The sequence below is a fragment of the Somniosus microcephalus genome, chromosome 9 (assembly GCF_052327205.1).
Source record: "Somniosus microcephalus isolate GS21.2 chromosome 9, FLI_Smic_1.0, whole genome shotgun sequence".
In the NCBI taxonomy this organism is placed as follows: Eukaryota; Metazoa; Chordata; class Chondrichthyes; order Squaliformes; family Somniosidae; genus Somniosus; species Somniosus microcephalus.
Window position 1 is genome coordinate 52,518,469 of NC_140995.1, and position 24,354 is coordinate 52,542,822.

The 24,354-nt window shown below is 43.9% G+C and overlaps 1 protein-coding gene across 1 annotated transcript in view; it reads left to right on the forward strand.

Moving 5' to 3' along the window:
* Positions 1 to 24,354, forward strand: part of LOC147112378 (uncharacterized) — a 244,816-nt gene that overhangs the window by 79,907 nt on the left and 140,555 nt on the right. Inside the window, exons 12-14 of the mRNA XM_085998167.1 lie at positions 15,951 to 15,995; positions 16,103 to 16,156; positions 18,008 to 18,061. Of these exons, the coding sequence (XP_085854293.1) occupies positions 15,951 to 15,995; positions 16,103 to 16,156; positions 18,008 to 18,061 (153 nt within the window). The remainder of the gene's footprint in view (positions 1 to 15,950; positions 15,996 to 16,102; positions 16,157 to 18,007; positions 18,062 to 24,354) is intronic.

Below are 24,354 nucleotides of genomic sequence, written 5' to 3' on the forward strand. Positions count from 1 at the left end.
CGCACAAGCGTACAGTTTTCTTTGCTTTGGGCACTACCACAATTGGAGTAGCCCATTCACTTTTGTCAGTTTTTACTAGCACTCCGTTCTCTCTCAGTTTCTCTAACTCTTCCTCCACCTGACTTTTCAATGCATAGGGGACCGGCCTTGCCTTACAATAGACAGGCTTCGCGTTAGACTTGATGTGGGTATGCGCGTCATACCCAGTGATGCCCTCAAAACTGTCTGAGAACATGCTTTTATACTTGTTCAGCATTGTGTCGAGTTGCTTCTTTGAAGCATCTACACTGAAGATGTTTTCCAGTCTAGTTTTAACTTTCTCAACCAGACTTTGCCCATGAGGGTTGGCCTGTTGTTGTAGCTCACTACAATAATAGGCAGCTTTACTGACTGGCCATTGTGCTGAACTGTACATTCCATTTGTCCACATGTCTCTAGGATTTCTTTAGAGTAAGTTTTTAACTCTGTGGTACTCTTTGTAAGTGGAATTTGATTAAACTTACTCTCATATGTGTCCTTACTCATGAAAGAGCAGTCCGCCGCCGTGTCGATACACATATCAATATATTGATCATTGATCAAAAGTTTTGTATGGAAGTCTTTCTCACAAGTGCTAGCATTACTGCTAGTGCCATAGATACTGTAGATGCCTAGTTCTTCAATATCAGGTGTGTTCTCTTCAATATTGTGAACTCCTCCCTTTTGTAGTCGCTGCTTTGCATTGCCACAAGAATGGTTCTTGCTTCCTGCTTTCAATCTTGCTCTGCAAGCTGTTGAAATATGGCCTTGCTTCTGGCAGTGAAAACATTTCGCATTTCTGTATTGGCAGGTCTGTGGTGAGTGATTTCCATTGCAGCGATAACAATTCACTGAACTGCTCTCACCGACATGCTTTTGACTTTGACTCACAACTTTAGGTTCAGCGGTGGCTTTGTGACTAGACCTCAGCTGCACTAGTCACTTGAGTTGGACAGTCACTTTATTGCCATCTCCATAGATAGGGCAATTTTGCACGCTATGTCAAATGTTAGGTTCGGAGTGTTCAGTAACTTGGACTGTGTGCGCTCATCCACCAGTCCACACACAAACTCATCTCGCAACGCACAATCCAACAATGTGCCGAAGTTACAATGCAAAGACAGGTATTTAAGAGCTACAATGTACTCACTGATGGTTTCACTTTGTTTTTGGTTTCTGGTACCAAACTTATAGCTCTCTGCTATTTCTAATGGCTTTGGGTCGAAATGGTCCTCAAGTTTCTCGACAATGTCTTCAAATGACACATCCTTCGTTTTCCCTAGAGCAAGCAAATTTGTCAAAGTTCCGTAGGCATCTGGCCCGATCTCCGCTAGAAAAATTGCTTTTTTCCGTTCACGAATTACTTTATTTTGAGCTTGAACATTCTCATCTGCACCTTCGGTCTCAATAATGTTATTGGCCTTAAAATCTCCATCCGCTCAATGTAAGAACTGAATGGGTCGCGAGCTCGGTCATACATGCCGAGGCTTCCGATGAATCCCATAGGCACGGCCATGATTCTCCCGATCCTGTTGAACAGTGACTCAGCGCGTTACCTGTGTACCTGTGAGAATCAACACCGCTGTTGCTGTGTATAAATGCACGTGTGATGGCGAAGCACATACGATTCTGCATCAGCATTAGCAATGAAACATCGCAAAAATTCAGTTTAGGTGTCACAAATTCACCTTAAACTTTTCCACTCAAAGGTTGAACACTGTCCTTCCATGATCCCTAAAAATAGCTTTGGGACTCCATTCTTGTCACCAAAATGTAATATATGTGGGTAGAACAAATGAAAGACAGACAGGATGAGTTGCTAGTAAAGGAGCTTGTTTACTCGGCCAGAGTGAACTGAGCATGCTCACACTAAACCATGTGACAAACCATGTGATAATACAGTACAGTCAGCTAATCAAACATAGACCAGGGTTCATACTTGGGACCGGCTGGCTTGTATGGTTCAGCACCAAGTGGTTTCTTTAAACATTGGCTCATCAAGCTCTTAAAAAAATCTGTACATGATGCATTTAAGGGAAAGCTAGATAGGTAAATGAGTGAGAAAGGAAGAGAAGGATATACTGATAGGGTGAGATGAAGTAGGGTTGGTGGAGACTCAGGTGGAGCACAAACACCGGCATAGGCCTGTTGGGCCGAATGGCCTGTTTCTGTGCTGTAAATAAATACTATGCAATACAAATGGACAGAATAAAATGAAAAAAACTGTGGAGCAAAGGACTACCCAGGGGCGTGAGAGACAGATAGAGGGCAAGCAGAGGAGAGTGGCGGTAGTGGGAGATGCTATAGTGGGGGTATAAATAACTTTCATTTTGCAGCCGTGACTGAGAGGCTCATATAGTGTGCTGCCTTCCTGATGCCAGGGTGAAGGACATCGCCGAACGGGTGGAAACATTTCTGGAAAGGGAGGGAATGCAGACAAAAATCATGATCCGCATTGCAACCAATCATATAGTTAGAAGTACATTTGAGGGCTTGCAGAGAGTTCAGGAATTTCAGGGCTAGATTGAAAAACTAGACCTCAAGTTCTCCAGGTGCTTTCCGTGTCATACGCTGGACTGGTGAAGGAGTGGAAGGCGATGAAGGTCAATTGGTTGCTGCAAGGCTGGAGCAGGAGGTAAGAGTTCACATTCTTTGGACATTGGAACAATACTGAAGGAAGGGAAGGCCACACTGAAAGGATGGCCTTCAGCTGATACAGCACCAATGTGATTGCGGAGAGGGTAAACAGTCCATTGAAGGAGGATTTAAATTAATAGGACGGGGGTGGGGAAAATGGAAGTTTGAGACTAGAGAGAGAGCAGGATTGATAAAGCTATTGGAAAACAAGCAGAAAGCTTGGCTGGTTAATAGTGAAGAAATATTATCAGAGGAGAGAGGGATAGGAAGAGGCTGTCAGCTAATTAAATACGAATGTTGTTGTAGAATGGGCAGGGGATATCAAAAAATTAAATGAGAAAAACTGGAGAAAAAATAACGGTCAGTGTTCCAAAGAAATTGGGAGTCCAGATCGAGTGGTATGTATGTGAATGAACAAACATTCAAAACAAAATTGGAGCGTTAGAAGCATTTGTAACATTGGAGGGATTTGATACAGTAGCTATAACAGAGATGTGGCTTATGTTTGGACAGGAATGGGAACTTAATATTCTTGGTTAGAACATTTTCACGAGAAATAAGGAGGGGAACAGGTGGTGGAATGGCAGTGTTAGTAAAAGATTCTATCACAGCGCTAGAACACAAGGATGTTAAAACCAAGGGGGTCATTTTAACCTACCCATCCAGCGGGAAAGGGACACAATCAGATCAGCCGCATGTTTTACATGCCGCGCAATTTAACTTTTCATTGAAACCGGGAAGGATAGGAAGGGAAATTGTACAATTTTCAGTGTGCATTATAAGCCACCAGCCAGTGGAGATGAGCTATAGGGGAAGATCCATAGACACTGCAGAGAGATGTGGGATAATAATATTGGGTGATTTTAACTGTCCCAAGAAAGCCTGGAATAAGGGTACTGCATGTGGTCAAAGTGGGGAATGGTTTTTACAATGAATCCAGGACTGCCTCCCAGATCAGTGTGTTTCTAGACCAACAAGAAAAGAACCATTGCTTGATTTAATTCTAGGAAATGAAGTGGAGCAAAAACTACTGTGAGAGTAAGAAAACAATTGGGAAGTAGCAGCCACAGCAAGTTCCAATGTAAGAATTGAAAAGGATAATGACGAGTCAAAATAATGGTGCTGCACTGGAGAAAGGCAAAGTTCAGTGAGATAAAAGAGGATCTGGCCCAAGAAAAGTTAGCAAACAATGGGAAATTTTCAAATATGTGATGGATAGAGTGCAAAATACTTACAAGATGAAAAGGGGGTAGTGCATCAACGAATAGACTGGTGGATAAATAGAGAAACTAAAACTAAAGAGAAACTTAAAGTTAGGGCTAACAGTATAAAGTTAATCATGAGAAATAGAGGGGAGATTAGAAGGGCTAAAAGAAAATATTAGAAAAGGTTACCAAATAATATATGAGGAAATTTAAGGGCATTTCTAAGCATACAAAAAGTAAAAGAATAGTTAAAGAGAGGGTAGGATTGCTTAGGGGTAAAGGAGCGAGTCTGTTTGCAGAGTAGGAAAGTATGGCCTAGATATTAAATAAATATTTTGAGTCAGTTTTTACAAATAATTGGAACTGAGAATGTAGGTGTAATGGAGAAACATATGGAACAAGTGTTCAGATTTTTGGATTGCTCTAGCGAAGTGCTGGCACAGACACGATGGAGCGAGTGGCCTCCTTCTGTGCTGTAAACCTCTAAGATTCTATGATGTTATTGCTAATCATAAATCTTTGATTTTTAGAAGGGAAATAGAAAGATCTTCCTTTTCGGAACCAAGTAATATATTGAATTAGAATGAAATCTGTCTGACTTGATTGTTTTGAGCTGCAGTAGATGGTTCAGATTGTTCAAATGTTTATTTTATTTCTGAACCCTAAATATATTTGCAAGCAATTCAAAGAAAAGCATTTTTACAAATATACTTTTGTCAGCTTTTTCTTTTTCGCTCCTCACCTTCAACTGGGGCAAAGGTCCAAAATGAATGCAAATACAGCCCGGAGATTTTACTTTAAAGAAATAAATCAACAGCAAATATTTGAAAGGATATTTATTCACTGATCCTTACTAGCAAGTCCCTCAGCCTGGAATCCAGCCAGATCTCATGTTTCTGGCTGTTGTCAGGCTGCCAGATCTTAGCAATTGAAAGCCTAGCAACATAGCATCCTCAACATAGTCAGTCATTAGCTCTGTCACTGACAGTTCAGTGACCTGAAACCAACACTTCAGCAATTTCCTTGCCAGTGACACTTTCACTTTGCCAAAACTACCTTCCTGTAGAACTTTTCCTTTGCTGGACTGGAGCTGCCTGGACAGATAGTAAAGGGAGATTGTGGTCAGGAGAATTTGTCAGCCCCACTCCAGAGACTTGAACATATATTCTCAGCCAACACTCCAGTGCCAGTACTGAGGGAGAGCGGCACTGTTGGAGGTGCCGTCTTTTGGATGAGACATTAAACCGAGGCCCCGTCTGCCTTCCCAGGTGAACTGTTTCGTAGAACTGCAGGGGTGCTCTCCCCAGTGTCCTGGCCAATATTCACCCCTCAAACATCATCACTAAAAACAGTTAATCTAGTCATTAACACACTGCTGTTTGTGCAACCTTGCTGTGTGCAAATTGGCTGCTGTGTTTCCTACATTATAACAGTGACTTCACTTCAAAAGTATCTCATTGGCTGTGAAGCACTTTCAATTCAATTCAATTCAATTTTATTTGCCATATGTAACTAGCACAATGGAATGCTTACTCCCCGTAGGGACACGTCAGCTATTCTTACAGCGCTGTGTTCAGAAAGTCAATTCAATGGCATCCAGTGGCAGTGGGAGCACAATGTCCCTCAGCCGCTCCGTCCTCCTCATCACCGCAGCCTCCTCCTCACTGTTGCCGGCTCCACGTGTGGTGGCCTGCTACTCCCGCTCATGATCCGACCTCTGGCCACCATGCCCGGCTCCCCTCCTCCCAGTCGGACTGCGAGCTTCCCGCCAAGGAGCTGCCGGCCGACGTGCTGTAGCGGGTCGTCGTGACTGCTGCAGCTGCTCGTTGCGCTGCGCTGCCTCCGCCCGACTCGCCAAACACATCGTCGGGATGTAAATGCTCCGGTCGCTGCGGCCTCCTCCTCACCGTCGCCGGCTCCATGGTCCGACGGACCGGGGCCTGCTTCTCCCGCTCATGGTCCGGCCTCTGGCCGCCATGCTCGGCTCCCCTCCTCCCAGTCGGAATGCCTTCCCGCCGAGGAGCTGCCGGCCGACGTGCTCTAGCGGGTCGTCGTGGCTGCTGCTGCTGCTCGTTGCGCTTTTGGATGTTCTGAGGGCATGAACGTTGCTATATAAATGCCAGATTTTTTTCTTTCACTTTTAGAAATAGGAAAAGGCTATAGAGCCCAATACACTCATCCCTTTTTGATAATTGAGCCCCATGTACACATCTTCATAACTCTCAAATCCTTCTATCTCCAGAAATACATCAAATTGCCTCTTGAATCCATTCATGGTTAATTTATAAAAATTCTGGTCACAAAAGCCTGGGACTCCTCTTTAGCTCCCTGCGATGTTCGGTCATTTTATTGATTTTTCACCACGAGTCCCCCAAAATGCTCATTATAAAAGAGAACATAAGAACATAAGAAATAGGAGCAGGAGTAGGCCAATCAGCCCCTTGAGCCTGCTCCACCATTCAATAAGATCATGGCTGATCTGATCCTAACCTCAAATCTTCTATCACTCTCCATCCCACCCGAACCCATGTGATCTCCCGGGAGAGGCGAAAAACCAGATAAAAAACCCAATGGCCAATTTGGGAGAAAAAATCTGGGAAATTCCTCTCCGACCCATCTAGGCGATCGAAACTCTTCCAGGAGATCACTCTGTCCCTATATTTTCTACGGTACTTACCTTCTGTAAAGGCGATCTCCACCCCAGCCAGGAACAGGAATAAAACCATCTCCTGAAATCTAACACAGAATTAGAACACAAGAAGTAGGAGCAGAACCAGGCTACACGGCCCCTGGGCCCGCTCCACTACCCACAGGGCCATGACCATTCCGAACCTAGACTCATGTCCAATTTCCTGCCCGCTCCCCGTAACCCTTAATTCCCTTTACTTCTAGGAAACTATCTATTTCTGTTTCAAATTTATTTAATGATGTAACTTCCACAGCTTTCTGGGGCAGCAAATTCCATAAACCTACCACCCTCTGAGTGAAGAAGTTTCTCCTCATCTCAGTTTTGAAAGAGCAGCCCCTTATTTTAAGATTATGCCCCCTAGTTCTAGTTTCACCCATCATTGGGAACATCCTCACCGCATCCACCCGATCAAGCCCCTTCACAATCTTATATGTTTCAATAAGATCGCCTCTCATTCTTCTGAACTCCAATGAGTAGAGTCCCAATCTACTCAACCTCTCCTCATATGACCACCCCCTCATCCCCGGGATTAACCGAGTGAACCTTCTTTGTACTGACTCGAGAGCAAGTATGTCTTTTCTTAAGTATGGACACCAAAACTGTATGCAGTATTCCAGGTGCGGTCTCACCAATACCTTGTATAACTGCAGCAATACCTCCCTGTTTTTATATTCTATCCCCCTAGCAATAAAAGCCAACATTCCATTGGCCTTCTTGATCACTTGCTGCACCTGCATACTAACCTTTTGAGTTTCGTGCACCAGGACCCCCAGATCCCTTTGTACTACAGTACTTTCCAGTTTCTTGCCATTAAGATAATAACTTGCTCTATGATTTTTCCTGCCAAAGTGCATAACCTCACACTTTCCAGTATTGTATTCCATCTGCCAAATCTCTGCCCACTTACTTAGCCTGTCTATGTCACTTTGCAGGTTTTTTATGTCCTCCTCACTCACTACTTTCCCTCCCATCTTTGTATCATCTGCAAACTTTGATATGTTACACTCGGTCCCCTCCTCCAAATCGTTAATATAGATTGTAAAGAGTTGGGGACCCAGCACTGACCCCTGCGGAACACCACTAGTTACTGATTGCCAGTCTGAGAATGAGCCATTTATCCCAACTCTCTGCTTTCTTTTAGAGAGCCAATTCTCCACCCACGCCAGAATATTACCCCCATCCCGTGATTTTTTATCTTGAGCAATAATCTTTTGTGTGGCACCTTGTCAAATGCCTTTTGGAAGTCTAAATACACTACGTCCACTGGTTCTCCTTTATCCACCCTGTATGTTACTTCCTCAAAGAACTCAAGCAAATTTGTCAAACATGACTTCCCCTTCATGAAACCATGCTGAGTTTGTCCTATTAAATTATGTTTATCCAAATGTCCCGTTACTGTCTCTTTAATAATGGACTCTAACATTTTACCAACCACAGATGTTAGGCTAACTGGTCTATAGTTTCCAGCCTTCTGCCTACTACCCTTTTTAAATAAGAGTGTTACATTAGCAGTTTTCCAATCTGCCGGGACCTTTGCTGAGTCCAGGGAGTTTTGGAAAATTATTACCAATGCACCCACAATCCCTACCGCCACTTCCCTCAAGACCCTAGGATGTAAGCCATCAGGTCCAGGTGATTTATCCGGCTTAAGTCCCATTATTTTACCGAGTACCACTTCCTTAGTGATTTTAATCGTATTTAGCTCCTCTCCCCCTGGAGCCCCCTGTTTGTCCAGTGTTGGGATATTCTTAGTGTCCTCTACTGTAAAGACTGATACAAAATATTTGTTCAGTGTTTTTGCCATCTCCATGTTTCCCACCATTAATTTCCCAGTCTCATCCTCTAAGGGACCAACATTTACTTTAGCCACCCTTTTTCTTTTTATATAACTATAGAAACTTTTGCTATCCGTTTTTATATTTTTTGCTAATTTACTTTCATAACCTATCTTCCCTTTCTTAATCAATCTTTTCATGTGCAGCTTTTCCACTCAGTGTCCTTGTATCCAGGGAAATGGGCCTAGATCGTCAGTTCAGCTGTTACTCCAGCTGAGGTGCAGCAAGACAGGACCTGCACCACACAAGGATACAACCCTGATTCAGGCTGATTTCACAGCATCAATGTCATTTACCTGGAGAGATGGTGGGGATTGGCTGTGGCAGGTCCCACAGTGCAGAGTGGCCACCAGCCTCTGTGGCACTCTGCAATCAATTGCATGGGCTTTTAGACCATTTAAATTTAACATGAACCCTCTGATAGCCATAACAATGTTGGATGACAGGAATGATCAGGCATCCCTTGTGTCCAGCATTTGTAGGGTGCAAATGATGAAAATTAGGTCATATGATGTATTCTCTTTAGAGCAGAAAAGGTTAAGTGGAGATTTAATAGAGGTGTTGAAAATCATGAAAGGTTTTGATAGAGTAAATAATGAGAAACTGTTTCCAGCGGCAGAAGGGACAGTAACCAGAGGACACAGATTTAAGGTAATTGGCAAAAGAACCAGGGGCAACATGAGGAAAAAAATGTTTACACAGCGAGTTGTTCTGATCTGGAATGCATTGCCTGAAAGGGTAGTGGAAGCAGATTCAATAGTAACTTTCAAAAGGAAATTGGATAAATACTTGAAGGGGAAACATTTGCAGGGCTATGGGGAAAGAGCAGGGGAGTGGGTCTAATTAGCTAGCTCGTTCAAAGAGCCGCACAGGCTCAATGGGCCTCCTTCTGTGCTGCTTCATTCTATAATTCTATGATTCTATTTCTGGAAATGTTCTTAGTCTTTAAATATGCCCGCCCATATTTGGATGGACGCATTCTACGCCCCGTGTCACTTGCGACAGGAAATCCTGGAAATAGGGACAAGCAGGAAGCCGATGGAGCAGCTCACAAGGAATTTCCCATTACATTCAATTGGAGTTATGCCAAATCCCTAATATAAATCTAACAGAAAATCTAGGCTAAGATCTAAATAAATGTATGATACAGACTCACTCCTGCAGAATCATAGAGGTTTATAGCACAAGGAAGCCCTTTCAGCCTATTGTGTCTACTAGAGCAATCCAAAACTCATCCTATTGTTCCAATCTCTCCCCATTATCCCTGCATTTTCCTCTGCCTCAAATATTTGTCCAGTTCTCCCTTTAAGTATGCAGTGGTCTCTGTCTCAACCTTGTGCCAAAGCATTCCATGTTTCAGCAGCCCCCTGTATAAAGACATTTCTCCTAACCTTTCTTCTCACTCTCTTTGTGACAATTTTAAATTGATGATCACTGAATACCCAACCAGAAGAAATAGTCTTTCCCTATTCACTCTATCAAAATGCTTCACAATTTTAGAAACCTCTATAAATCTCCTCTTAGCCTTTTCTACTCCAATACCTCAAGTTTCTCCTCATAACTATTGTTTCTCATTCCTGGTGAATTTACAACAGGAATCTATGGCTTTAATGCCCTTTCTATAATGGGGCTGCCCAAAATGCAGGCATTGCTCTAACTATAGCCTAACTAAGGTTTTGTACAAACTTATCATTAACTCTTTACACTTCAAGTCTATAGCTATAAAACCCAAAATGCATTTGGCCTTTTTTATGGATTTATCCTCCTGCACTCATACGTTCTCTGATTGCGGACAGCCTTAGAATTAATACCGTGCATTGGGAACTCGCCATATCATTGCCCTTCATACCTGTTCTCTAAATACCCAGAATGTATTTTCATTTTCTGCGACAAACACTGCTCAGTGAATCATCCGGCCTGTAATGCCCAAACACAAGCTGCAGTTTCTGTTCCTCTGCTGTGTGCGGGAATTTCTTCACCATCGTATTTTGATGTGATTGGTTTAATTATGCAACTGGACATGTAAAGCATTTTGCAGAGGTGTAGGAAAAGCACAATTAAGAGCAATTACTGCAAGTATAGATCTGTGTTCCTGTTCACCTTTGTTGCACAGTGGAATGAGTTCAGAACAATCTCAGTGAAATGACTTCAAGACAACCTGAGTCAGCTCTTCCCAAAAGAAAGTCCGATCAGTGATATTGAACTGTTTTTGATGAACACGGCTTTATTTTGCTGAGTGTAGAAGGAATGCAAAGAATACCAGCTAAGCTGCTGGTCCCACCCCCCTCCACCCCCTCAGTGAATCCTGAGATGTGTAAGACTAATCCCTCTGCATTATCTAACATAAGCTGTTAGAAATACCAAAGTAATTCGGGCTACCCTGAGATAGCAAGTTCTACACATCATACATGAGCACCATTGCATGATCCCACATCAGTGAAGAGATACAAGTTCGATTCTCCCTAGTATTGACAGCCCAATCTCAGCCCTGCTGTTGTGGGAAGTTGCCAGTGGAGTTCAAGCATTTCCCATTGGGGTTGGGTGGGGGGTGCGGGGGGCGGGGGAGGAAAATCAGAGGGAATGTAGTCAACAGGATTGCATTGGTCGAGGCCTGGAAACAGCCTGACCACCTTCTCAACTGTGGATTTGTGCCACAGGGAAACTGTGGGCACCAGAGAGAATGTAACTGGATTCAAAATGAATCAATAAACTGAGTTGTTACAAAAGTTTCTGGGGGTGATTTTCCCCAGATACGTTAAGCGCTAAAGAGCCTCCGAGGTGGCCAAGATGGGGCCTTGTGCTACAGCGCCAGTTCAGCCCGCCTTTAGCGCAAGATGTCACCTTGGTAAAACAGTTGAAGCGATTGCTACGAATGGTCACCCCAAGGATCGTTAAGGCTCTGATTGCCAATTAAATTGGCTGCTAACACTCATTAAAGAGGCTGCATGCCATTTTGTTGGTTAGCGCTGCAATTAATGACCTCTCCTAACAGCAACCTGCTGAACAGGAGTAAACAAGTTGTTGCTGAGGATTTCTAGCACTAATTAAAGCCATGCTCAGCTTTCACTGTTCACTTGCTGCTAGAGATAGACTGTACTTGAAGAGGACTTTTGAGACACATCGGGAGACTTTCTGGGACACTTTGTCGAGATTTCACCAACACTCTATTAACATTTTTCCTGGAAATTCTCTGTGGCCTTGACCTAAAGAAAGTGAGTGCTGAGCTACTGTACCTTATTGGAGATCTTATAGGAGTCACCAGGAGACAGGGAATGTTTGTTCACAGGGATCTTGCTAGGGGTCTCCCTTGGTCTGCAGGAGGAATGGGAGGAGGAGATGAGGCCAGGCAGAGCAGCACCAGCTGTTGCAGCAGAGAGGGACCGGAGGGGGAGGTGGACTCCTTCCCCACCAGCCCCCACTCCCACCGCGTGCGGTACAGTGCACCTCTCCTTCACTGGACCTCCTCCACCAGGACCTCCAGTGCCTCATCCGAGAACCTGTGCGCCCTTGCCCTCGGTCCCTGAGCCACCCTGAAACGTTCCATTGTGTGTCAGCCAGCCCACTCCACACCTTCAGTGGGTGCATGGAGGCTACATATACCGCTCCACAAAAATTGCTTCTAATCACTGCTTGAGTGGTGAACCTGCAGATGTCTGTTTTAGCACCTCCAGGCATCATGGTAATCATCAATTAGCCCCAAAATTGCAGGCTGAAACCAAACTTTTAAACAGCCGTGTCTTATTAGCACAGCACCCACCCAGCGCCTGTTTTCACCTTTCCACCATAATAACTGGGCAGGATTGGGTACTAAATATTCCTGGATATAAGGTGTTCAGGAAAGATAGGGAAGAAAAGAAAGGAGGTGGGGCGGCGGTATTGGTTAAGGAGAATATTACAGTGCTGGAGAGAGAGGATGTCCTGGAGGGGTCAAGGACAGAGTCTATTTGGTTAGAGTTGAGAAAAAATAGAGGTGGCATTATATTACTAGGTGCATTCTATAGGCCGCCAACTAGTGGGAAGGATATGGAGGAGCAAATTTGTACGGAAGTTACAGAGAGGTGCAAGAACTATAGAGTAGTGATAATGGGGGACTTTAATTATCCTAATATAGACTGGGATAGTAATAGTGTAAAGGGCAGAGAGGGGGAAGAACTTCTGAAGTGTGTTCAGGAGAACTTTTTTGATCAGTATGTTTCCAACCCAACGAGGAAGGAGGCATTACTGAATCTGGTTCTGGGGAATGAGGTGGATCAAGTGGAGCAAGTGTCAGTAGGGGAACATTTAGGGAACAGTGATCACAGTATCATAAGGTTTAGATTAGCTATGGAAAAGGACAGGGAGCAATCTAGAGTAAAAATACTTAATTGAAGAAAGGCCAATTTCAGTGGATTGAGAATGGATCTGGCCCAGGTAAATTGGAATCAAAGATTGGCAGGCAAAACTGTAATTGAACAATGGGCTGCCTTTAAAGAGGAGATGGTTCAGGTACAGTCGGGGTACATTTCTACGAAGGGGAAAGGTAGGACAACCAAAGCCAGAGCTCCCTGGATGATGAATGAGATAGAGAGTAAGATGAAGCAGAAAAAGTATGACAGATGGCAAGTTGAGAATACAAGTGGGAACCAGGCTGAATATAGAAAACTCAGGGGGGAAGTGAAAAAGGATATAAGAGGAGCAAAGAGAGAGTATGAGACTAGATTGGCAGCTAACATAAAAGGGAATCCAAAAGTCTTCTGTAGGCATATAAATAGTAAATGGGTAGCAAGAGGAGGGTGGGGCCGATTAGGGACCAAAATGGAGACCTACGCATGGAGGCAGAGGGCATGGCTGAGGTACTAAATGAGTACTTTGCATCTGTCGTTACCAAAGAAGAAGATGCTGCCAAAGTCATAGTGAAAGAGGAGATAGTTGAGATACTGGATGGGATAAAAATTGATAACGAGGAGGTACTAGAAAGGCTGGCTGTACTTAAAGTAGATAAGTCACCAGGACCGGATGGGATGCATCCTAGGATGCTGAGAGAAGTAAAGGTGGTAATTGCGGAGGTACTGGCCATAATCTCTTTGGATACGGGGCTGGTGCCAGAGGACTGGAGAATTGCAAATGTTACACCCTTGTTCAAAAAAGGGAGCAAGGATAAACCCAGCAACTACAGGCTGGTCAGTTTAACCTCGGTAGTGGGGATGCTTTTAGAATCGCTAATCAAGGACAAAATTAACAGTCACTTGGACAAGTGTGGATTAATTAAGGAAAGCCAGCACAGATTTGTTAACAGCAAATCGTGTTTAACTAATTGAGTTTTTTGATGAGCTATCAGGGAGGGTTGATGAGGGCAATGCGGTTGATGTGGTCTACATGGACTTCCAAAAGGCGTTTGATAAGGTGCCACATAATAGGCTTGCCAGCAAAGTTGAAGCCTATGGAATAAAAGGGACAGTGGCAGCAAGGATAAAAAATTGGCTAAGTGACAGGAAACAGAGAGTAATGGTGAATGGTTGTTTATTGGACTGGAGGAAGGTATACAGTGGGGTTCCCCAGGGGTCAGTACTAGGGCCACTGCTTTTCTTGATATATATTAATGACTTAGACTTGGGTGTACAGGGCACAATTTCAAAATTTGCAGATGACACAAAACTTGGAGGTATAGTGAACAGTGAGGAGAAGAGTGATGGACTTCAAGAGGACATAGACAGGCTGGTGGAATGGACAGACATGTGACAGATGAAATTTAACACAGAAATGTGCGATGTGATACATTTTGGTGGGAAGAACAAGGAGAGGCATTATAAACTAAAGGGTACAATTCTAAAGTGGGCGCATGAACAGAGAGACCTAGGGGTATATGTGCACAAATCTTTGAAGGTGGCAAGGCAGGTTGAGAAAGCGGTTAAAAAAGCATATGGGATCCTGGGATTATATTACTAGAGGCATAGAGTACAAAAGCAAGGAAGTTAGGATGAACTTTTATAAAACACTGGTTTGGCCTCAACTGGAGTATTGTGTCCAATTCTGGGCACCGCACATTAGGAAGGATGTGAAGGCCTTAGAGAGGCTGCAGAAAAGATTTACAAGAATGGTTCCAGGGATGAGGGACATCAGTTACATGGATAGACTAGAGAAGCTGGGGTTGTTCTCCTTAGGGCAGAGAAGGTTGAGAGGACTTCCGATTAGGCACTTTGCAGCCTTCCGGACTCAATATCGAGTTCAACAATTTCAGATCATTACCTCGGCCCCTATTACATTTTTACTTATATCTTTTATCCACCCCTTTGTTTTGGTTTCCCCCCCCCTTTTCCTTTTTTTTCTCTCTCCCACATGGCAACTGTCTCTCATTCTGCCAGAACATTTCACACCTAATCTGAGCCGTCTTTTGTCTCCACTAGTCCTATCACCATCTCGTCTCGTTTTGAATACCTCTTAATGTCTCTTCACTTCTCTTGTTGTCTCCCAGCCCTGCCTTTCGATCTATTTCATTTCCTTTCCAGTTTTGAAAAAGGGTTAGACCCGAAACGTCTACTCTAATTTCTCTCCACGGATGTTGCCTGGCCTGCTGAGCTTTTCCAGCATTTTCTGTTGTTATTAAGGTTAAGAGGAGATTTGATAGAGGTGTTCAAAATCATGAGGGGTCTAGACAGAGTAGATAGAGAGAAACTGTTCCCATTGGCGGAAGGGTCGAGAACCAGAGGACACAGATTTAAGGTGATTGGCAGAAGAACCAAAGGCGGTATGAGGAAAACCTTTTTTACACAGCGAGTGGTTAGGATGTGGAATGCACTACCTGAAAGGATGGTGGAGGCAGATTCAATCACGGCTTTCAAAAGGGAATTGGATGAGTAGCTGAAGGAAAAAAAATTGCAGGGCTACAGAGAAAGGGCGGGGGAGTGGGACTAGCTGAAGTGCTCTTGCAGAGAGCAGGCACGGGCTCAATGGGCCGAATGGCCTCCTTCTGTGCTGTAACCATTCTATGATTCTATGATTCTCATGCCCTGTATGCATTTTTGCAACGAGTATCTTAATAACTTCTGTCTTTGTCACAAAGGAAAGTTCAAGACCAACATCAATTCAACAAATCTTTGATTGTTAGTCAAAGGCCAAACTACAATATTGCAGCATTTTCTGAAAAAGAAAATGCTAGAATCACTCAGCAGGTCAGACAGCATCTGTCGATGACCTTTCATCAGAATGGCAATGCCAAAGTTGAACCTGAGAGAACGGAGTGCTGCAAATTCAGAGAGAAATAGATTAGAGCGAGTGAGGGGAGTAGGGAAATAGAGACGGCGATGTCACGTCAGCAGTTAAGGTGAGCAAAGTAAAACCCGGCGCAGAGAAGAGCAGAATTTCTTCAAAGTGGGCATTCCTGGAAGAGAAGTGACGGTGAATTAAATGCTAAAACAAAAGCAAAATACTGCGGGTGCTGGAAATCTGAAATAAAAACAGAAAATGCTGCAAACACTCAGCAAAGACTGAGAAAAGACACTCAGCTAATTCAGCTCTAGTCTGACTTTGTACTGGGTGTTTAAATGGGGTAAAATTCATACTCATCAACTTGCGGTTGCTTCCTCATAGGGACCTAAAGGCGACAAAGGACTGCAAGGACATCATGGTTTAAAGGTAGAATGATTATATGAAGCTTTCTATTTTCATTTAGATTGCTTATTTTAAACACACTGTTTTACCATTGTTAGATAATGATTATTGTAATCCAATCACTTTTCAAGGGTGAAATGGGAGAGCCGGGCCTACCTGGACTCAGTGGAAAACCAGGCTTGGAGGTATTTATATCAAGGTTTCTTTCCGGTTCTTTTTAACTGTGAGATTTCTGTGTGTTTGATTCTTTGTCACATTGTAATTGGATGTAGCAATTTATTTACAATACCATTGTGCACCATATTTGCCCAACAATAATTTCATTATGTTCTTAATATTGCAATGTGACTATCAATTCTTGGCAAGGAAGGTCACAGATCTGCCCGGCAGCCTTGCACAAAAGAAAAGAAAATGATGATGAAGTCTGATTCAAACTATCATTTCACAAACCTGACGCACTTTAACCGGCTGAAAACAATTCCTTACATACAATGACATAGAATGTACAGCACAGAAACAGGCCATTCGTCTCAACTGGCCCATGCCAGTGTTTATGCTCCACATGAGCCTCCTCCCACCCCACTTCATCTCACCCCTTCTATTCCTTTCCCCTTCATTTACTTATCTAGTTTCCCCTTAAATGCATCTGTGCTATTCGCCTCAACTGCTCCCTGTGGTAACGAGTTCTACATTCTAACCACTCTGGGTGAAGAAATCACTCTCAATTCTCTCCCTATATTGTGGGATGAATTGTTTTTTCTGTTGGTAGCTGGGCACTCCAGTAGCTACACTATGACTCCATAACCAGATGACGCCATTACTCGGGTTGCCACTGTTGGGTGGAGCTTAGTTATTCCATAAGCCAGCTTTCCTGGGTGTGGGGGGGAGCAAACTAACATTTCTGATTCATTCTGTTGCAAACATGCTCTTACTAAAGTAGACACTGAAAAGATCATAAGATAGATACAGAACAGAAAGGCCATTCAGTCTTTCATCGAAGTGGTCTGTCAGAAAAAAGCTCTATTCCCTCCATAGCATTCAACTGTTCCATAAATGATTCCAGAGCACTGGCCTCCACTACCCTACAAAGTAGTGGTACGATAACGTAGTGGTTATGTTACTGGACTAGCAATCTAGAGGCCTGGACTAATAATCCAGTGAATTTAGATCCCACCATGGCAGTGTGAAAATCTGGAAATAAAAAGCTGTCGGATTGTCGTAAAAATGCAATTGGTTCACTAAAGTCTTTTAGGGCAGGCAACCTGCCGCCCTTATCGAGTCAATCTAACTGTAACTCCAGTCCCACACCAATGTGACTGACAGACTGCCCTCTGAAGTGGCTTATCAAGTCACTCAGTGGTATCAAACACTGGGTAACTAGGGATGGGCAATAATGCCAGCCTTGCCAGCGACCCCCACATCCTGAGATTGTGCGAGCAAGAACTTGCTGACAATTTGAATCGTTGTCCCACTATCATAGTTTAGCTTTAGCTTTTCTACTCCATTATATGCTTCTATGAAATTCCCTTCCAGTTGCCTCTTTTCGAGTTTAATAATTCAGTCCTCTGATACTAGGGATTAGCCTTGTGACTCTTTCTTGCACTGTCTCCAAGGCTAGAATATCTCCCTCGAGTCTCGGTGACTGCTCACAGTATTCAAGGTGCAGTCTGACCCACAGCACAACATGAATTCCTTCATTCACCTTGACAATTCTTAGGTTTGCAAAGAAAAATATTGCGGATGCTTTCGTTTCAATAGGAGAATTCATCACGATGAAGAGTTCACGGCTCTGTCACAATGGCAAAGAACATTAAGGGTAGCATTGTCTCAGGAACATGAAAATTCAAAGCCAGCCACAGTGGCCTTGAGTAATGTTAAGCCAGCCTGTATATTACAGATATAAAATTGTAGACAGGAGAGTGTAGGCTTGAAGATGGATGGCTGTGCTCTAATTGGCAGAGCTATGACATTTCACCTGGTCTCTTCCTGTAGCAGAGTTTTGTGTGATATGGATTTGAATATCATCTGTTTTGCAGGGTCGACCCGGATTGCCAGGTCCTGTGGGCCCCAAAGGATTAAAAGGAGAAATAGTAAGTATGATTTGAACATTTTTACATAAATTTTGAATATGTAGAAGAATCGTTGCTTCCGTGCCGACCCCACCCCCCCACTCCGTACTTGTTCCCGAGACACCCACCATTCACGGATTGGTGTAACAATTTGCTCCTAAGCCTCTGTGTGCTTAAGCCGGCCACTAACAAGTACGTAGAAGCCTTGGATTGTTTGGTCCCTTCCTGTAGAGGAGCTCAAAGACTATGCTCTGCATTGTTGCCTGAATGAGATTGGGACCTAGGAATATAGGAACAGGAGTTGGCTATTCAGCCCCTCAAGCCTGTTCCGCCATTCAATTAGATCATGCCCAATGTTCCCTTTAAGCTGCGTAGCCATGCAGCATTCCGTAGCTCCCATGCAGCCAGTTCACCGGCTTTTAAATCGGGAAAAAACACACATGCTGTGCACCCAAAAAGAATTAAAGGGAACATTGATCATGACTCATCTGTATCTTAATTCCATCTACCCGCCTTGGTGCTGTAACCCTAAATACTCTTGTCTAACAAATATCTAAAGATCTCAGTTTTGACATTTTCAATTGTCCCCCCAGCCTCAGCAGCTTTTTGGGGGAGAGTGTTCCAGATTTCCACTACCATTTGTGTGAAGAAGTGCTTCCTGACATCACCTCAGAACGGTCTAGCTCTCATTTTAAGGTTTTGCCCCCTTGTTCTGGGCTCCCCCACCAGAGGAAATAGTTTCTCTCTATCTACCTCACTACCACTTCTCTCGACCCCTCCACGGTCTCTAAATTGTCAGACTGCTTGTCCGACATACAATTCTGGATGAGCAGAAATTTTCTCCAATTAAATATTGGGAAGACCGAAGTCATTGTTTTCGGTCCCCGCAACAAACTCCGTTCCCTAGCCACCGTCTCCATCCCTCTCCCTAACATCTGCCTGAGGCTGAACCACACTGTTCGCAACCTTGGTGTCATATTTGACCCTGAAATGAGCTTCCGACCAAATATCCGCAGCATAACAAAGACCGCCTACTTCCACCTCTGTAACATCGCCCATCTCTGCCCTTGCCTCAGCTCATCCGCTGCTGAAACCCTCATCCATGCCTTTGTTACTTGACTATTCCAACGCACTCCTGGCTGGCCTCCCACATTCCACCCTACGTAAACTTGAGGTCATCCAAAACTCAGCTGCTCGTGTCCTAACTCGCACCAAGTCCCGTTCGCCCATCACCCCTGTGCTCGCTGACCTACATTGGCTCCTGGTTAAGTAGCGCCTCGATTTCAAAATTCTCATCCTTGTTTTCAAATCTCTCCATGGCCTCGCCCCTTCCTATCTCTGTAATCTCCTTCAGCCCCACAACCCCCCCAAGATATCTGCGCTCCTCTAATTCTGTCCTCTTCAGCATCCCTGATTATAATCACTCAACCTTTGGTGGCTGTGCCTTCTGTTGCCTAGGCCCTAAGCTCTGGAATTCCCTGCCTAAACCTGTCCGCCTCGCTACCTCTCTTTCCTCCTTTAAGATGCTCCTTAAAACCTACCTCTTTGACCAAGCTTTTGGTCACCTGCCCTAATTTATCCTTATGTGGATCGGTGTCAAATTTTTTGTCTTAAAATACTCCTGTGCAGCGCCTTGGGGCATTTTACTACAGTAAAGGCGCTATATAAATACAAGTTGTTGTTGTTGTTGTGCCTAACATTGATGCTTTCAAACACTGATTTTCAAACTAGCAGTGGGAGTTTTGAAATTCATTTGGTAAAATTCTGCAATAGCTTATTTGAACTAGAGCCAAAAAAATTCTGTGGTTTTGTGATCATTTCAGGCACATCTAGGTAAAGAGCTTGTTGTTATTGATTATTGTAAATTGGATTGCCGCAACTCTCCAGTCACCTTAATGAAACTATCAGCTGGTAACATTGACCTGCGGAAAGGGAATTTGCAGAGACTAGCACTGGGAATTTCCTCAGCGGTTCTTCCGATCGGCTCCTGTAACTTCAGCAGGAAATTGGCGGAAACCCAGTTTATGCGTCTAACCAGGGTTTCCACTGACCCTCCGCTGAAGTTACGCCAGTTTAAACACGTTGGAGTGATTGAGGCAATTAGTGTAGATGCCTTTAAGGGGAAGCTAGATAAGTGCATGAGGGAGAAAGGAATAGAAGGATATGGTGATAGGGTGAGATGAAGTAGGGTGGGCGGAGACTCGTGTGGAGCCTAAACACCGGCACTGACCCGTTGGGCAAATGGCCTGTTTCTGTGCTGTAAATTCTATGAAATACTGTGTAATATTTGGGACAGATGTATAACGGGCAGCTGATCCGATATCGCCTGTTTTACACCATCGGCAAAAATTCAAATTACCCCCTCCTTCTTTACAACTGGCCGGGCGGGAAACGGGCAGGTTCGGGTCGGTCGCTCGTTTTACATCCCTCCCGACGTCTCCAATGAAGTCGATGGAGTGTAAAGTCAGGCGGTGTGTAAAACGGGCAGCCAATCCGATCCCCTCAGCTTCCCGCCAAGTGGGCTGGGTTAAAGTTACCCCCCGAGAGTCAGGTGATATAAACCCCGAGAGTAAAACTTGAGCAGTTTGTTATTCACCCACAACCTGAGATTAGATTCCTGCCTGAGTCCTCTGCCACTGATTTTTTACCTTTTATATTACATAGATATTCTTGATTTAAATTTTTTAACCTCTAGCACTACCAACTTCATCATGTCCATTGCCATTGAAGAAGGTGCACCATATTCCCTTTTGGATGCTTCAACTATTTACTGCACTAGGATAGCATGCCCCTTAAGTTAGCTCTTATGGGGAAGTAGTGCCTCTTTAAGTTAAACATAAGAAAAGAAGGAATTAGAAAACAGCGTTCAGCCTATCAAGCTCTCTCCTTCTACTGATGAAATACTAGTGACTATATTGTGGACTCTAACCAGCATGGCCAATCTTCCGAAGGAACGTTCTACGTAAATACTCACCCAATCCCCAAAGGTTAGCCAGCAAAGCCCCAAAATAGTCATCCGTTTTCACATCTTCACTACTCAATCCTGGCTTGCTGTTCTCCCTCCCCAACACAGCAGCATGGAAGCCGTTGTGTCCTGCGGAGTATTTAATCCTCACAGTCTATATCTGTACCTGCAAACACTAATCCCATTCCCAACCAAGGGAATGACCAAAAGTTGGCATGCAGAAATCCCGTTTTGTACCTGTGCCAACATTTTCACCCCGAAATAATCGAAAGAAGACATTTTATGCTCCAGATAATTATCCAACTCCTTTTTGCATTTAATGTATAATCATCAACTCTGGTTCTTCCATCCCTTCCAACATATCAATAGGACTGCTTGACTGAAATTCTGAGAGGGAGAGAGAACGTATTACTCTCACTAATATGATATAACTTTATCAGCAATCAAAACACCTAACTGCAAAAGAAACTGGAAACATCATGAATAGTTTTCAGAATAGGAGGGAACACAAACGATTTTTAGTGATAAGGACTATGAACTTATAACAAAATGATTGTAGGATTTCAGTTCAGGACTGTGTGATGTAGCTTAAAGGCCAAACACCTCTCTTGTGTAATGGAGCTAGAGGGATCTCTCTGGCACTATCGAGATGTAAAGGCATCAGAATATGGCAGCTGTTTAAGGAGAACAAGAAAACATCATACCTTAAGACCGCTGCTTCCACAGATCATTTACTATCCACTCCACCAAGGTCGCTACCTAACTCATTCCCATTATTCAACCCCTCGTTTCCAGCCATACCAACAACAAAGTATTTATATAGCACCTTTACCATAGTAAAACATGCCAAGGTGCTTCACAGGAGCGATATCAGACAAAATTTGACACCGAGCCACATATGGAGATATTAGGACAAGTCATCAAAAACTTGGTCAAAAGGGTAGATTTTAAGGAGCTTCTTAAAGTAGGAAAGAGAGGTAGGGAGGTGGAGAGGTTTAGGGAGGGAATTCCAGAGCTTAGGGCCTAGACAGCTGAAGGCATGACTGCCAATGGTGGAGCGATAAAAAGCGGGGATGCGCCAGAGGCCCAATTGGAGGAGCGCAGATTTTAGAGGGTTGTAGGGCTGGAGGAGATTACAGAGATAGGGAGGGGCGAGTCTATGGAGGGATTTGAAAACAAAGATGAGAATTTTAAAACACAAGAAGCCAACACGTGGAATATTTGACAATCTCGGTCACTACTTATCCCTAAACCTAAAATTCCATTCCCAGCCACTTGTTGGAGGGAGGAGTAATAAAAGAAATGACAACATGTTGGCAGGTCTTTGCCGAATGTAAAAATGTGACCTTCCATGCGAAATTTGGAACCCTCACTTAATATTTATTTTTTTAAAGTAATGATTAATTTAAGTGTCATACTTTGAAAAGCATGTTATAAACGAAGCAAGATAGGAGGAGAGCTAAGCATTGCTTAAATAAACACACCTGGAATTTCTGAGTGGTTTACCTGATCTCCTGCCATAACTTTGGTAGAAGATCGGCGGAAACATCCTGGAGAAACGATGGAAACTGCCAAAGTTACGGGGGGTGGGGGGAGAAATCAGGAGAGCCTCTGTGAAAATTCCATCCCATAGTGTTTTATTTCTTAAGCACCTAGTTAAAGCACCAAGGCCCAGAATACAGGACACTTAGCTCTTCATCCGAGGTCACTCAATAAATAAATAAACCATTTCTTCCAGATTTACTTTGTGCAAGGTTTTATTTTTAGTGCTCCGAGCGTTGAACTTCACTCACTTGGATCATGTATTGGGCGTGCAGGAGTGTGCACTCAAATCTCTATCCATTGAAATTAATACAACGAGCCTTGATTTCAACACTCAAGTCTTTTTTTAAATGGCTGATATGAACTAAGTATGTATTGGTCATTTTTCTAAGATCCTGTTCTAAAAGTCAAAGAAAGCAAATCTTTGAAAAGCTGTCAGTCCATAATTTACCTACTCTCCGTGACACATGCACATACTTTCATCTCAGCTGGCAATTGAACGTATCGCACAACCTTCAACTGAAAGGATTTTCTACTTTATCCTATGTAATCCGATGTAATTATATACGGCACAGAAACTGGCCATTCGGCCCAACCAGTCTATGTTGGCGTTTATACTCCACACGAGCCTCCTCCTGTCTTTCCTCATCTAAATTTATCAGCGTATTCCTCTATTCCCTTTTCCCTCATATGCTTGTCTAGCCTCCCCTTAAATGCATCCATATTATTCACTTCAATCACTCCCTGTGGTAGCGAGTTCCACATTCTCACCACTCTTTGGGTAAAGAAGTTTCTTCTGAATTCCCTATTGGATTTCTTGGTGACTATCTTATATTGATGGCCTCTAATTATGTTCTTCCCCACAAGTGGAAACATTGGGCAGGTTTTCATTGGGCCGTGGAGGCGGGATTGGAGGCGTGTGGGGGGTTAAAATCCCGAAATCGGGGGGGCACAAACCCATCCCACCCCCAACCCGCCTCCATGCCAGTTTCAAAGGAGGCGGATACCCGACCCGCACTGGGACCCACCTCCCCGAGGCGGGAAGGGGATTAGTGCCAATTAACTGCCTGTTAACAGGTAGTTAACAGGCAGTTTTTAGCCTAATCCCTATTTTCACCCTTGAAGTGTGGGATTCCCGACAGCTCCAAACCACGCCAAGTTAGCGAGGCGGGCCGTCGGGCTGAAGGGCTTGGAGGGGTCGAGATGTCCGGTGTTCAGGTGAGTGATGGGTGCACGAGTGCAGAGGTAAGTGTGTTTGGTGTGTTTAAAGTGTTTAAAGAAGTTTTACTTACCTTTACAGCCTTCCTTCCTTCAGGTCTCAGGAGCCCCTCATCTCACCGGCACAGAAAGCAGATTGGCCACGAGCTGTCAAAAATTGCAGCATTCAGCTTTCTGTTCCGGAGAGATCTCTAAATCATCCTGAGAGGAAGGAATTAACAGAGCACAGATTGTCGGTGTTTGACAGCTTCAAACAGCTGTCAAACGCTGATATTTCATCTGTCAAAAGGTCTTGACAGATGAAGTATCAATCTGTGACGTCACCTGTTGCCGGGTGGGCCTTAATTGGCCTGCTGAGCCCGTTGGGCGGACTCAACAAGGTCAATCAAGTGAAAATCGCGTGGGTTGGCTACAACTCGATGGAGGCGGGACTACAACCCCGAAAGTTGTAGTCCCACCTCCTACCCGCTTCCTCAATGAAAATCCAGCCCATTATCTCTGTATCCACTCTATCAAAATTTTTCATAATTTTAAAGACCTCTATTAGGTCACCCCTCAGCCTTTTTTCAAGAGAAAAGAGACCCAGCCT